Source organism: Acyrthosiphon pisum, chromosome A1 (genome assembly GCF_005508785.2).
Source record: "Acyrthosiphon pisum isolate AL4f chromosome A1, pea_aphid_22Mar2018_4r6ur, whole genome shotgun sequence".
Lineage (NCBI taxonomy): Eukaryota > Metazoa > Arthropoda > Insecta > Hemiptera > Aphididae > Acyrthosiphon > Acyrthosiphon pisum.
In genome coordinates, this window is record NC_042494.1 from 83,626,099 (window position 1) to 83,639,978 (window position 13,880).

The 13,880-nt window shown below is 41.2% G+C and overlaps 1 protein-coding gene across 2 annotated transcripts in view; it reads right to left on the reverse strand.

Annotated features, from left to right (window-relative positions):
* Window positions 1–866: 866 nt before the first annotated feature.
* Window positions 867–13,880, reverse strand: part of LOC100163405 (headcase protein) — a 47,389-nt gene continuing 34,375 nt past the window's right edge. For both annotated transcript variants that reach the window (XM_001951326.5, XM_029487638.1), the window contains exons 3-5: window positions 5,566–5,754; window positions 2,107–2,295; window positions 867–1,383 (exon numbers count right to left, since the gene is read on the reverse strand). In XM_001951326.5, coding sequence (XP_001951361.2) covers window positions 1,231–1,383; window positions 2,107–2,295; window positions 5,566–5,754 — 531 coding nt within the window. In that variant the 3' untranslated portion in view covers window positions 867–1,230. The remainder of the gene's footprint in view (window positions 1,384–2,106; window positions 2,296–5,565; window positions 5,755–13,880) is intronic.

A 13,880-nucleotide genomic window follows, 5' to 3' on the forward strand; every position in this document is an offset into this window, starting at 1 on the left:
AAATAATAATAATAATAATAATTAAACCCACCGGATGTCGACTAGAATCGACGACACCACGACGAATTAATATCACACACCACCGCAGACGACGCTTCTTCCGCCCGCCATCGCCACCACCGTCGATCGTTAGCGAAAAACCGTGTACGACTACGATTATTAATGATTATAAGCTACTCCGCAAGACAGCGGTCCGTGAAAAAAAAACCGATCACGAGAATTGATTTTTTTAAGACATTAACAACCAACACTAATTATATAGGACATCGTGAAACAAAAAGATAAAACAATATTATAATATTATTATGTTTTGCGCACACCGTCGTGTCAAATTTACTATAAGAACCAAAATTATTATTTTTAACTCTTTTGACTTTTTTAAATATCGAACTATACAAAAAGAACTAAAAAATGTCATACATACGTACACAAAATGCTTTCGACGAATTGTCCGCCGAAATCGAAAAAACGGATGATGATGTTCTCGTCGTGGCGGGCTGGCGGGCGGGTGAGGAAAAGCTGTCGATAGGGTCCCGCTCGAAGTCTCATATATTGGTTTATAATAATATCATCCCATTATTATTATAATTATTTGGTTAATTTTTTTATATTTTGAATTTTTTTTTTGAATTTTTTTTTAACGGGGACCGCTGTACAAAATTTTTTAACAAGAAAAAAATTACATTACGACGTCTTTTCTTTGAAAATCACTAACATCTAATAATAATTAAAATCTTATAAATAATGATTATTTCAATGTTTTTTTTCATTTTAAAAAAACCACAAACGTAATAATAATAATAATAATAATAATAAAACAACTACGAACAAATAATAATAAGAAAGAACACCTTGTTTTTTTTTTGTTTTTTTTGTTTTTTGAAAAGATGAAAAAGCCGTTTCGGTTTTTTTATACACTCGACTGCATTTAAATATAGTTCAGACCAAACCCAAGTGGTTGATGGCCGCCATGATGTCGTTGACTTTGGTGTCCCATATGGAATGGAGCAGCTTTTCGATGGCCACCGAAGTGTAATCGGGCGGCGCGTGCTGTTGCTGTTGTTGTTGCATCTGTTGCAGGTGCTGATGATTTTGTTGCTGTTGGAGCACGGCCGGCGGGGTGACGGCGACTGCCGACGAGGAGCAAATCACCGCTGGTGCGGCGACGGTGGTGGCTGCCGGTAGGCGGCCACCGGCCCCGACCATTGTGGCCGGGACCGTGGCCGTATGTTATGGCCACTGCCGGGTGTAGTACACCGCGAGCGGCTTGACAAAGTGATAGTCGACGGAAGTGCAGTGCGGGCAGGTGACTTTGCGGCTATAATCGCTGTAGAAGTTCAGTCGTTGGTGCGACAACATCAATGCTTTCTGACAGCCATTGCACTGTGCAAACACAAGGACAGAAACAACAATTTAGAAAACAATATACTTAGATATAAATACACGCAGAGTGGCGGCGGGGCAGGACTTTGAAGTTTTTTTTGACTATATTTACCGCGTATATATTATACTTGGCGAAACGTTGTTAAGTTTGGATTTTTGAAAGATATTTTAATTTATTATTAAAAGGCACTCATAAAAGTATCGTGTTGGGTTAACGTGTACGCTTAATGTAAAATCACACGTCTGGTTAAAGGTGATGGTGGAGACGTGCGCAAATTATTTCTCGACTTCAAAGGCCGTATCAAAATCCATCCTACTTGGTGTATAGACGCGCTTGCAGGCTTGTACAGCATCATTTTGGTGACGCAAATTAATTAGCCGAACAACGCGATGAGAGAATTATGAAAGTCTGCTTAATACTGTATAATTACTTTCACTGTACACGCGGCAGCCAATCTGGCATTTACCCCTTTTTATATAACCCCTGCCCACCAACTGGCACGCTATATACCCTCCAGCCGAAAAAGGGTTGTTGTTTGTGATGAAAAGAGATTGCTCGGCCCAATTATAGTCGTCGAACAACTATACCTACTTAATACTGTATTGGGGCGCAGTCGATGACAGATTACAGACAAAAATTAATTTGCGACAACCATTATATAATATTGCCTGACGCGATACATTACAATCACATAAAATGAACTTTGTAGATTGTATACACACCTTGAGTCGTTCGTTGCAACACGGCATAGCGGCGAACACGTCATACGCGTACATGGTGCCCATAATGAGTGACGAACCGTCCCACTGGGTGGCGCAGAATCGGCAACACAGCTTCCGGTCAGCGTCTTTTCCGTCCAGACATTTCATGCAGACGGCGTTCAGGAACAGAGCTCGTCCTTCGTTTTTCACCTGCGGGCACAATACGAAAAAACGATCGGGCGTGAGACATAGGCGATAAAAACCAAAAAAAAAAAAACACCCAAGTTTATGAGCGGCATAAAAACATTATGCTAAAAAGTCTTGGATCCTGCACCGAACCACCCTATATCAAAGTATTACGCGAAGCGGCGGCAGAGTCTGTCGAAAAAACTACCCCTGCGGCGTAGCCTCGGCAATATAATAATAAACGCCCTTTTCACGCACCACCGCCGCCGATGTAAGTTCTTTATAATAATGATTTCTGAGCTCGCTCGATTATTTCTGTACACGATTCTTATTCCCCGTCTCCCGAGTGTACTTTTTCTTTTGAGCGCGCGTGTGTGTGTGTTAAGCAATACGCATACCGCACACTACTCAGCCGCGGGCGAAATCATTAAAAACGTACCGACGGTAGAAGGTGAACACGACGACGTGGCGTGGTGGAGGGACAAAAACCGGATGGTTTCCTAAGGTTGTTTTCCTAAGAAACGCGCGGCGGCACGCACTGCGAAGCGGAAACATTGCAACGTTTAATGGGAAATCCGAAATCGACATGTTCGTAGAGAATGGAGAAAAAAAACGCCAACACCGCCGACCCTTCAACGAAAACCCATAGCGGCGGCTGTGCGTGTGTGTGAATATGTGTGGGGTAGGGAATCGCAGCGAAAGAAGTTCCATTAGACAAATAACGAAAGCGATTTTCAATGTTTAAGGGGAAAACGAGGTTCAGTCTTCACTGTAATTACGCGATGACCAGAGATAGAATACACACGCACACACACACACACACACATAATACGCAGTCAACAAGAGTAAAGAAACCGGCTCCGGAGTATATTATATGGACGTAAATATAAATATAAAGGCTATAATACACAACGTAGTTCAAACTTTTTGTCACAAAAAAAAAATATCACGAAGCAATGTGGCTTTTTGTGTAACGATCTAAGGGGTCTGACGAATAATAGACAAACAACAACAAACATAATTTTGAGAAAACGTAAAGCAACACATATCATTACGCGATTCGTTTATTTATTGTTTTGGTAGATATTTAATTAGTCGGGATAAAGAAATAGGAATATAATATTGTTTTAATATGACCCGTGGTGACTTCGCATGCTAAGTCATATATTCATAGTAGGTATATCGAGCAGTTCAGAAAGTAAGATTTAGATTTAGACGGAAAAAATATCGTTAAAAAAAAACTGAAAGACGATCAGCTATTAACGTCATTACGGCGGACTACTGTTTCGGGCAAAGTAGCACCATTAAAAAATTCTTTCGGAAATCTCTTTGTCTGGCTATCTAAATACATCTCTCTCGGTCTCTCTTCCACTTTCCTCTCCGGGTTGTCGTCGATAATTGATATTAACGAGGTGTACGCGTCCAAAATACAAAAATAATTTCTTGTGTGTTAGCCGCGTGCAGTGGCCAACGAAATCGACGAAAACGTGCAGTAACAACGCGTCGTCGACGAAATGGAAACGAAAATAAAACGACAACGTTGCGGCGATGGCAGTACGAGGCGGAGAATAAGAATGTTCATTTCGAAATCGAAATCCAACCGGAGGAGGAGCAGCAGAGTGTACAAACAACACTAACTAAACTCCGAGGGGAGGGGTAGGTTTTAATTATAAACCTGGTAGATGTTTGCCTTTTTACCTCGTGTTTACTTGTGTGGCAGCCACAGAACACCTGCACACACACGCATACACACACACACAAAACCAGCGAGTAGGTTCCCCCTCTGCTGACGGTATAGTATTATATAAGAAGAATGACGTCTTCATTGAGCTCTCTCTCCTCTTTCTCGGTATCTTTATCTTTGCCAACGACTCTCCGTAAACACACCGAAAAAGACGTCCCAAAAAACACCGAAAATCTTATACTTATATTTATATACGCACATATTTATGCAACGACGGTTTTTGATATTGTGTAGAGAGACGAACTTTTTAATTGGAACGTGGGTGATGCACAGCACCCCTTTGCCGAAACAAGACGGATACACCGACAACCACCAACACCGACGGCGAAAGCGAAGGTCGTCGTTGGCGATGATGATGATGATGATGTCTCGTTATTTGCGTTTAAAAAAGCCAACCGGAGCGTAATTAATTAGAAAAGCGAGCGGCTTAAAAAGAAACAGCCCTCAGAGTAAAAACTTGTTTGTTCAACACACACTACTTTCTATACTGCCGAGCACAAAGTCGAGATCACTGTTCGTAATCCACGGGAGGGTAAAAAACAATATTTTCGAACTTTTGCGTGTATACTACTGGAAACCGATAAACATTTACTTTATCCAACGAGAGTTTTCAGGGATAAAAAATATATCCAAACCAAAGATAACTTGTATTATAGAATATAGCAGCCCCGTAGAAGCTTCGGAAATAAGTGACAGATCACCATTGTAATGTATAATACGACGCGTCATCGAACACATATTGTCGTACGAGCTTAAAATATATGTGTGCGAGTGAACGAAGAATATAATAATAATATATTATGTTGTTTTATGGCTTTTATAGGGATTTGTATGTGCTGCACCTAACACGTCGCGCAAGGATTATCCCGGCGCGCGAAAACGGCGGCTTTTTAGTCGGAACTTTTTTCGAAGGCTGTGTGGCGGCGGCGTTTGTGTTTACCGTCGTCCGGGGAGAGAAAAAATAGAAACCGTAGGGGTCAAACGTCTGGGCAACTTCACTCCCCACCCATTCGACGAGGGATTTACCGTGGTGAAGACCGCCGACGACTTAAGGGAGGAATCGGACAACACACGAAGTGAAACCGTTGTGCACGCGCGTGAAATATGCTTTGACAAATATTAGCTCGTCGCCTCACGTGCATGTGTGTGCGAGTGTGTGTCAACATTCACGCAGCACCCACAAAAAAGGTCCTTTTTTACGGTCAAACGATCACATATGTTTATAAGTCTTATTTCTATCGGTCCTTTTGAGAGCAAAAAAAAAAAAAAATACACATAAGAGCACGGGTATATTTTACGCTGGTACATTTTTCGAGGTTCCGTCGAGTGTAAGACCTGCACCAACGAGGGTAGGAAATACATCGAACAGTCGATAGTTACATAGATAGTTTTCGACAAAATATAATATATTATTATATATGATAAGTATATGTCATAATCGACGTTGCAATTAAGTCAATGATTTACGGCAAAAAGAAACTGTTCGGCGTTCTCAGGATTTGATAACGCAAAAAAAACACCGAAAATTTAACTATAAATATTATATTTACCTCGACGGCGTTTTTGTTATATTGCTTGGGGCTGAGGAAGAATGTACCGTCCACCAGCGGATATCGGTCGAACACCAACATGACGTCCGAGCACAGGACGCAGTTGACTCGCGATTGGTTTTGAGCGGCCAACGACGACAAAATGAACGATCTGGTCTCGTCGTTTCCGTGATTCCCTTCGTCTTCGATCTGCAAAGGAGCAAGATAATCACAAACGTTAGTGCATCTTGCTATACATACACGATATATAATACACTTAATGTGCGCATTTGTCGTGGGCAGGGGAGAGGAAGAGTTCGACCGAGGAGTCTGCGGTCGTCGGGGAAAAAAAAGTTATTACACCGATCTTATCCGCCCACAAACTATAGACTGTGCTATACTATATATTATATTATATAGAATAGACGCTATACGTTAATCAAAATTGGTTTGGATTTCAATCAAGACGGATTGCACTCGTTCGGACGCGACTTTTTTTTTTGTTTCCTTTTATTGACATATGCGCCGAGTGCGCGTCTTCCGCATTTGAGACCTAGAAGAGCAGCGGCAGCAACAATGCGTCTCGACATACCATTGTGAAAAACTTTTCCCCGTGCGTAAACGTAGAGTTTTTTGATTAAACCGATTACTTTTACCTCTGACCTGCCGCACACCCGCCGCCGCTCCGAAGCGGCCTACCGAATCGAATAAAAGCAGTCCATTACTCTTTGCCGATTTTTTTTTTTGTTCCCTCTCTGAACGAGATTTTTCGCAAAGTATATTTGTTCAGGAGCCGACCCGCCCACCACCCCGACGCTGCGACGTGCGGCGCGCAATTAGTAGGGCAGTTAATGGACCCGACCCGGGAGAGGGCGCGAGAGAGTAGTGCGTATAAACTATAAATGGAAAAATAGATTGCCAGTGGCAGACCTATTATTGCACACTCACACACGCGGCGTACCTTTATATAAGTGTAAACGGCGGATTTACACGGGTCGCTTTTAGACGTTTTTCGCACGCGGCGGCGGGGATCGAGTATATATATCAAAACTTTTATATACACTTTTGAATTAAAAAGCTTTCGTAAACGTCACTATATGTGTGTTATATACATAAAAGAGAAAGCGGATGACGGGACTATATAATATAGATACATTGAAACGTCCATCGAAACACGATAAAAAAGATTAAACTTTAGAAACTAATATTTATTCTTTTACTATATACAATATACATATATAAATATTTTATATATATATATATATTATATCGTTATATTGTGATGGTCACAAGTTTACAGTCACATTTATTAGATTAACAAGGAACATATACCAATAAGCTTCTATTACGAAACAAATAATGCACGAAACAACGACTGCAGCGTAGAAAATGAAAAAACGAGCAGTAGAAGTCATTTTTCAGTGCAGTCGGTTGCGGATATATTAAACGAGGTACAGGTTTATGGATACACCGTAAAAAAAACGTTTTCGTAAATTGCATCACAAGTGGCGTAAGTGGCGTTTTGCTACTCGGTAATCGTTGCCAATTACCGCGGGTGCAGGCTCGACGTTTATTTTGTCGCCTCGTATGTATGTAAAAACGGCGGCGAAAATAAAAACGCCTTTGACGCGTGAAAATAAGGAAGAAAACGATATTACCCTGAGATGACGACGTCGTTCTCGATATTAAACTCCGGAGTTGTTTATTTTACAACCGTCGTTGTATATACATGTACCTATATAGAGAGAGAAGCAAATATGGGGTGTGTGTGCGGCGTCGGTCCAATTTCATAACTTCGGGCGAGGAGCATACACGACGAAGTGAAAACGAGTGCAACTCTTTAAAAGACGCTAATAAACAACGCCGTCGTCTCTTGCACCCGGAGACCCATAAACATGAGTTTCTACCCCCGTATCCGAGCTATTATTGCCAAAGAATTCTTATTCTTTTCCTCCTCCTCCTCCTGATCTTATATTACATTTTCTCGGTTCTATTATTATTAACTCGGCGGCGGCTGTGCCCTATACCTGTTCGCGTATATAACACCGGTGGGAATTCACAATTTTTCGGATATTGGATTAACAACACTCCATATATGTATATAGTGCCCCCCCCCCTAAAACACACCCGACACCGACGCACCGTAACCTGCAGGAATGAAAACGATAGACAAAAAATTCGCACTACCACACACCGCCTATATGCAGTATATTTGATTTATATATTATTATACACGCCATGGCAGAGTCCCGTGTAGGCATGTACAAAAGTCGTATAAAAGCGTGAAAACCTGGTGGGAAATCGACCGAAAGGTAAGCGCGTCACAATGAATGCAGAACGACGTCGGCGATTAATACTCAAACTCGCGAGCGCCTTCTCCTCCGCCGACTCCTTAACGAACGCGTATTGTCACCTCGGCGGTGGCAACGCACACACAATGCACCGAAATCGAGAGGAAAGAGCACGGAATATGCGAAATTCCTCGACAGCGATTGTCTGCCGGAGGGAAAAATAACCTTTAATTTATCGTATATATAGTCTGCTCTCGGTATACAGTTAGGGGATTGTCGCGCAGTGATCCGTCGTGCGCGTGACCACACACGAGCGAGCGAACGCTCGTCGCCTGGTTTGTTTTCGATGATGATGAATATAAAAGAATGGCGAAAGTTAATTAAAACGCTATACACTAAAAGGGAATTAAACCCTTTCACATCCTCTACACTCGCACATATTGAAACCACTCGAAACTTGTATATAGTATATTATTATATATGTATATAGGTACCTAACACTCATCTCCAATTTAAATTCGTATATCATGTATATGTCTATGGATATCGCACACCACTTAGTACGCATCATACGCACATATATATATATATTAGGCGAGGACGAGGTGGCGTATACGCACACGCGGTGCGTATATATTATACTATATATACATTCAATTTGTAGATTGAAAGTTTAAGCACGCGAGCGATCGCGTGTTGACTTTAAACTTTGCCATAGTGTTGTTTGCCAAACCATTTTATTAAATACGAGTTTGTTCGGAAAATTTTCCCGGAGAGATGAGACGTCGACTTGAGTGCATCCCGACGACGACGATGACGACGCATATGATGGGTTGGTTATGATGATACCTAAACTCCCAGACGAGCGTGTGTGCGAGTGAGAGACTATAGAGATACGGCGGCGGCAAAAGCTACACAGACGAAAACCTTCGATTTCCACAAACAACGCAAAGGCCCCGTTACCCATTACGTATATTAAAATCTAATACGTTAATGCACGCCGCCGAGCGAGCGATCACGGGTAATCCGACAGCGGTATGAGGAGTGGACGATCCCTCGACGGACTGCAGCGGAGTGTATATGTGTTTTTACATCTGTATGTGTATGCAAGTACGTTTTGTGTGTGTGTGCGCGTGTATAATATTATATGACCACTAATTTGACTGGCGAAAATTTATTCATTCGAACATCGTGCGCGCTATACATATAGAACAAAGCGACGTCAAATTATTACCCGACGGGCACACGAAGCGGGGCAAAGGGAAATTATTCATGCGCTGACCGAACTCCCTCCACGCCATGCGACTGGCCTTTGGGGTATTATGAATTTTGATCTCTGTTTCGTTTCTCGTTTTTTATTTATTTTTTTTTTTTGCCCCATCCATGTACCCACCACCCGTCTCTCGTCACGACCTCACACTACCGCTTCTGATGCACATTTAAACTATATACGCGCTAAATCAACCTTTCACCCGCCTCCGTCATTATTGTTGTACATGGCATGGTCATTTAAATTGCAAAACGGCTTTTTAAACCTTTTTACAAGAGAACAAAAAAATTGTAGCGCGCACACGGCGTAATTTATTTTTTAAAAGTGAACAAAAAAAGTGTATGCGCGCCTACCCTCCCGCAGTCATCAACCAGCATACGTTTGAAATTTTAGACAGTCCGAGTGGAGTATACGCGGATAATAATAATAATTATTAAATCATCAAATATCAATACAACCGAGCACACTTTAGTTTACTATACACGCGTCGCGTAATTTCAGAGTAGCATTTTTCGAATTGAAACTTTACACGCCCCTTTGACGTGTGTATACCTGCAGAACGTCGAGTTTCAAATTAAATCCGAAACTTTAATTGCAAAGTTATAGCAGTGTCGTATATATATAGTTGTACTCGATAAATGTGTACCGTGTAGTGTATACGTCATTAAACCGGCGGAAATCTCAAATTATTTATGGACTATATATACGAGCCGTATAGTATCTAGTCGCCGATATAGAGGAGGCGAAATCCAGAGCACTTTGGACGACGTTTAATATATATTATATTGTATAAACGTTCATAAAAACCGTTTACAGTGGTCGTTCTCTAAATCGTATACAGTAAATCAACCTATTCGGTGACCGGTAATCCCCTTCTTCTTTTTACACACACACGCCTCGACCACCGCCGTCACTAATACACGTATAAGAAAAACGGTTTTTCTAATCCGGAAAATAAGCAAAAACCGGTCACACAAATTACCGATCGTAAATACACGCCGCGCAAGAGGGGAAAAATTGGAAAGGAGAAAAAAGTTTAACTGCGTTTTTATCGGACCAGTCGGTTTTATCGCGTATCGACACACATACGACCGGTCAGCAGGAGAACGAACGCCACTGAAAAGGGTATACAATATATTATATGGTAGCGCAGTTGTGGGCGGAGGTTGAGTAGAAGAAAATAGTAAATAAAAATCCCGAAAAACGCATAAAAATCCCGAAAACCGAGTCTCGTGTACGCGGCGAGGTTGCCCCCGTGTAAAGTGGGTATTTTGGAGACATGCGGGGGGAAGGCACTTAAGAGAATGACCCTTTATGGCAATAATATGTGCCATTGTGCAGCGCAGGCCGAATATATATTTAGTTTATGTCTCCTGTCCAGCGCGTATTTTACGGGCTCTACACCAATGACGTGTGTGTATTAAATACGTTTAACTCTCTCTTTCTCGGCCCAAAGCTTTCAATTTCTACGAAAGCCCCGATCCCGGAAATAGTTCTTGCCGACCGTTTTTCGACGACGGCGACAGCGACAAATGACTGTCGAGACTCGAGAGAATAATACACATTTATACAATATATAAATCCGAATTATTAAAAACCGCAGCAGTGACGACGATTTTTGCAAAAACCTTAGCCGAAAAAACACTCAACAATATTGTTGTCGTCGTCGTCGGATTAAAATAAACAATATATATTTTATTTTCAAACGGAAAGCGTTCAATTGGAGACAATCAGCGGCGGTGCCGGCGAACAAGACGAAAACCTTATTATCGGCCGCGTGCCCTCTCCCGTCTCGTGAATTTCGGTGGCCGAATAAATTAAACGTTATTAAACGTAATTAATGGTCACCATGCGCAATTGATTGCGCGCGGGGGGGGGAACGGCGACGGCTGACCTCCGTGAAACGCGGCCACTGTAACGAAATTTGTCCGTCGTAATTGACGTGATAATAATAATAACCGCGACGTCGGCGATTTGATTTTATCGATCGAGTGGTATACTTAGCAAGACGCACACATTTTTTTTTTCCCAATAATATCGTCATATTTTAAAAACGACAAAAACGTAAATTATATACATAGTACATCTATTTAGTTTTTCACGAAACGTCACGCCGCCATCGTCGCATCATACGCGGCACATGCCGGAAAACACGAAGACGACGATGACGAAATGAAAGGGACGGAAAGAATTTTATTATACCTACCCGCAGAGCTGCGGGAGACAAAGAGAGCTATAAAGGGATTATAAATTAAATCAGTAGTCTACAGGTACTACTGGCCGGAATAAAATGCGATTGTCGAATGCCGAACGCGACTTCAAAAGAATTGGTCGAATTTGCGTTTAAATTTACAAAGTGGAAATGTAGGGAAGCTTTTCCATTTGCAGATACTTTCGAGCAAGCAGAGACACGCCCCGCCCCCCAGCACTACGACATGAGGCGAACGCTCAAAATTATTTCTAAATCGAATTATCAACCCCATTGCACATAGAAGAATTCCTCTTTCTCTTTTTCGAAAACACTCGACGGCGGCGGGTGATCTGCTTATAAAACACTTTACCGGTAAATAATGAAAGGCGTGTATACCTGCAGCGGCAGATAACAACCCTCGAATTGTTCTCAAGTGAAAAAAAAGCTAAATTAAAAAACGGTTTTCTTTTGAAAAGACGGCAAATTTCGAATGAAACCGGCACCCTTTTTCTGATACAAATTTAATAATGATAAATAAAATAGGTATATATTGTATAGTAATATACATATTATGATGCATAATATATAAAATGTATATAATATTGAAATAAAAGTCGAGGGGAAATACCTAGTTTTGGGTACAACCCGGGCACGCAAACCGACCGTTATCTCAGGCTTTCACAAGTTTCAAACTCGGTAAAATATATAAATATGTAACAATAATAATAACATCTATAATACCGATAAAAAGTGGCGTGGAAGCGAAAAACCGAATCGGAAACGCCGTCAAAAACGATGACACGGGTCGTTAGTTCGAACAATGTTTTGCCGCAGCAGAGTGGCCAACCAAGCCTCTTTATATTATTTCTCTCCTCTTCTTTCCCTCCTTCCACTACCGCCACGTAATCTTGAGCGCAATATCAATATAATAAATAGATATATAATATACACATACACACGCATATATCCACTCATATTCCGTATAAATATTTCGGGGAGACGGAAAGTAATAATATATATAACTAGAGACGAGGCGCTCGGATTTAGCGGTTCATTCGGCACGAATATTGGCAGGGCCCGAAATCTGGTAAAGCCTTGTTGCATACACGTCGTATTCTCGCACGCCGCGCAAAGGAGTTATTACGTACGTAATATTTTTTTCCCCCCAGTAAATATGTATATATATATATATATTATGCATGCGAAGAAAAAGCATCAAATTTGTTTCACCCGGCCGGTTTTTATTCGATATACACACCACTACAGTTTCCACCTCTTCTTCCACTAGAGACTTTCTCATATTATCTAGTAAAATATACAGACACGGACATATAATAATCGAGAGCAACTCCACACGCGGAAGGGTGCGCTGCTGCATGGACGGAAAAAAAATATTAAATCACTCGTGCGGGCCGAGTAGCACACAAACATATTCTCTCGCACCCGAATATACGAAACGAACATACTATAATATTTTACTCGTATAGTGAAATCGACATAAAGATGTGTATTTGGCGTCATCGTCGCGTATATATCGGCAATATTTCTGTATAAGTGCGTCGTGTTCGTGAGTACAGTAAAAACGATAACATTTACATAATTTATATACATATCCCGAACGCGGTCTTGAAACGATAAATACCGAATAATACGAAGGGATGCCTTTGACCCAGCCTGGCGGCGCAGCTTGTCTCATTTTCGCCTGACCTCTTTTTTTCATAAGTCGAACCGACAAAAACGAAACCAGTACGCCTCACCGTTTAACCGATTGGATATTTTGGATATTTCGTTAGGTTCACTACGCGAGCGACAAAAAAGCGCCGTCGTCTCAAGGCAGAGAGCCAAACCGAGGCACCACACGCTTAAGAAACACCCACAAAGCAGGCGGAATTTCGAATTGGAGTAAAAAAAATTCCCGTAAACCGAAGACGAAACTCTCCCCGACTTTATTTTCCAGTCGTAAAAAACTCAACACTAAGTGATTTTACGCGTAATCCGAAACTACTCTCTTGTCGACTATACGACGACGACACGAAAGATAAGCGAAATACCCACCTAGCAAAAAACTATTCGCACAACGCACCCCTAAATCATACCCATAGAATTTCTTATCAACAAGAGCGGAATTTTAAAACGAAACTACGACGTTTTCGGACCCAATATATTGTATTATAATTTATAGTCGCACTGTTGCAAAGCTTATTGGAAGGTGGTATAGTAGAGAATAATATTGTCATATTATGTGTTTAAATATTTTAGTTCGTTATCTATATATAGGTATTTAATAATGCGTGTTAATAAAATATGTGTATGTCAAATAAAATATTGCAACTAGGAAGTTATAATATACCAAGATTATTATATCATAATAATATTATATTTTACAAATAACAAAAATATATAAAACATCAAAAAATACTGTAAATAAGCTCGTTTGTGGTGCAGAAAAAAAAGCGTCTATCTCTGTATTTCTCGCAGTTAGAATACTGTACGCGACACGCGAGCTTGATCGTCGTCGCACGACGTGGATAGAACCACCCTTATCGATGGGTGAAAAGAGCCCTGGCAGGCGGGAAAGGAGAAA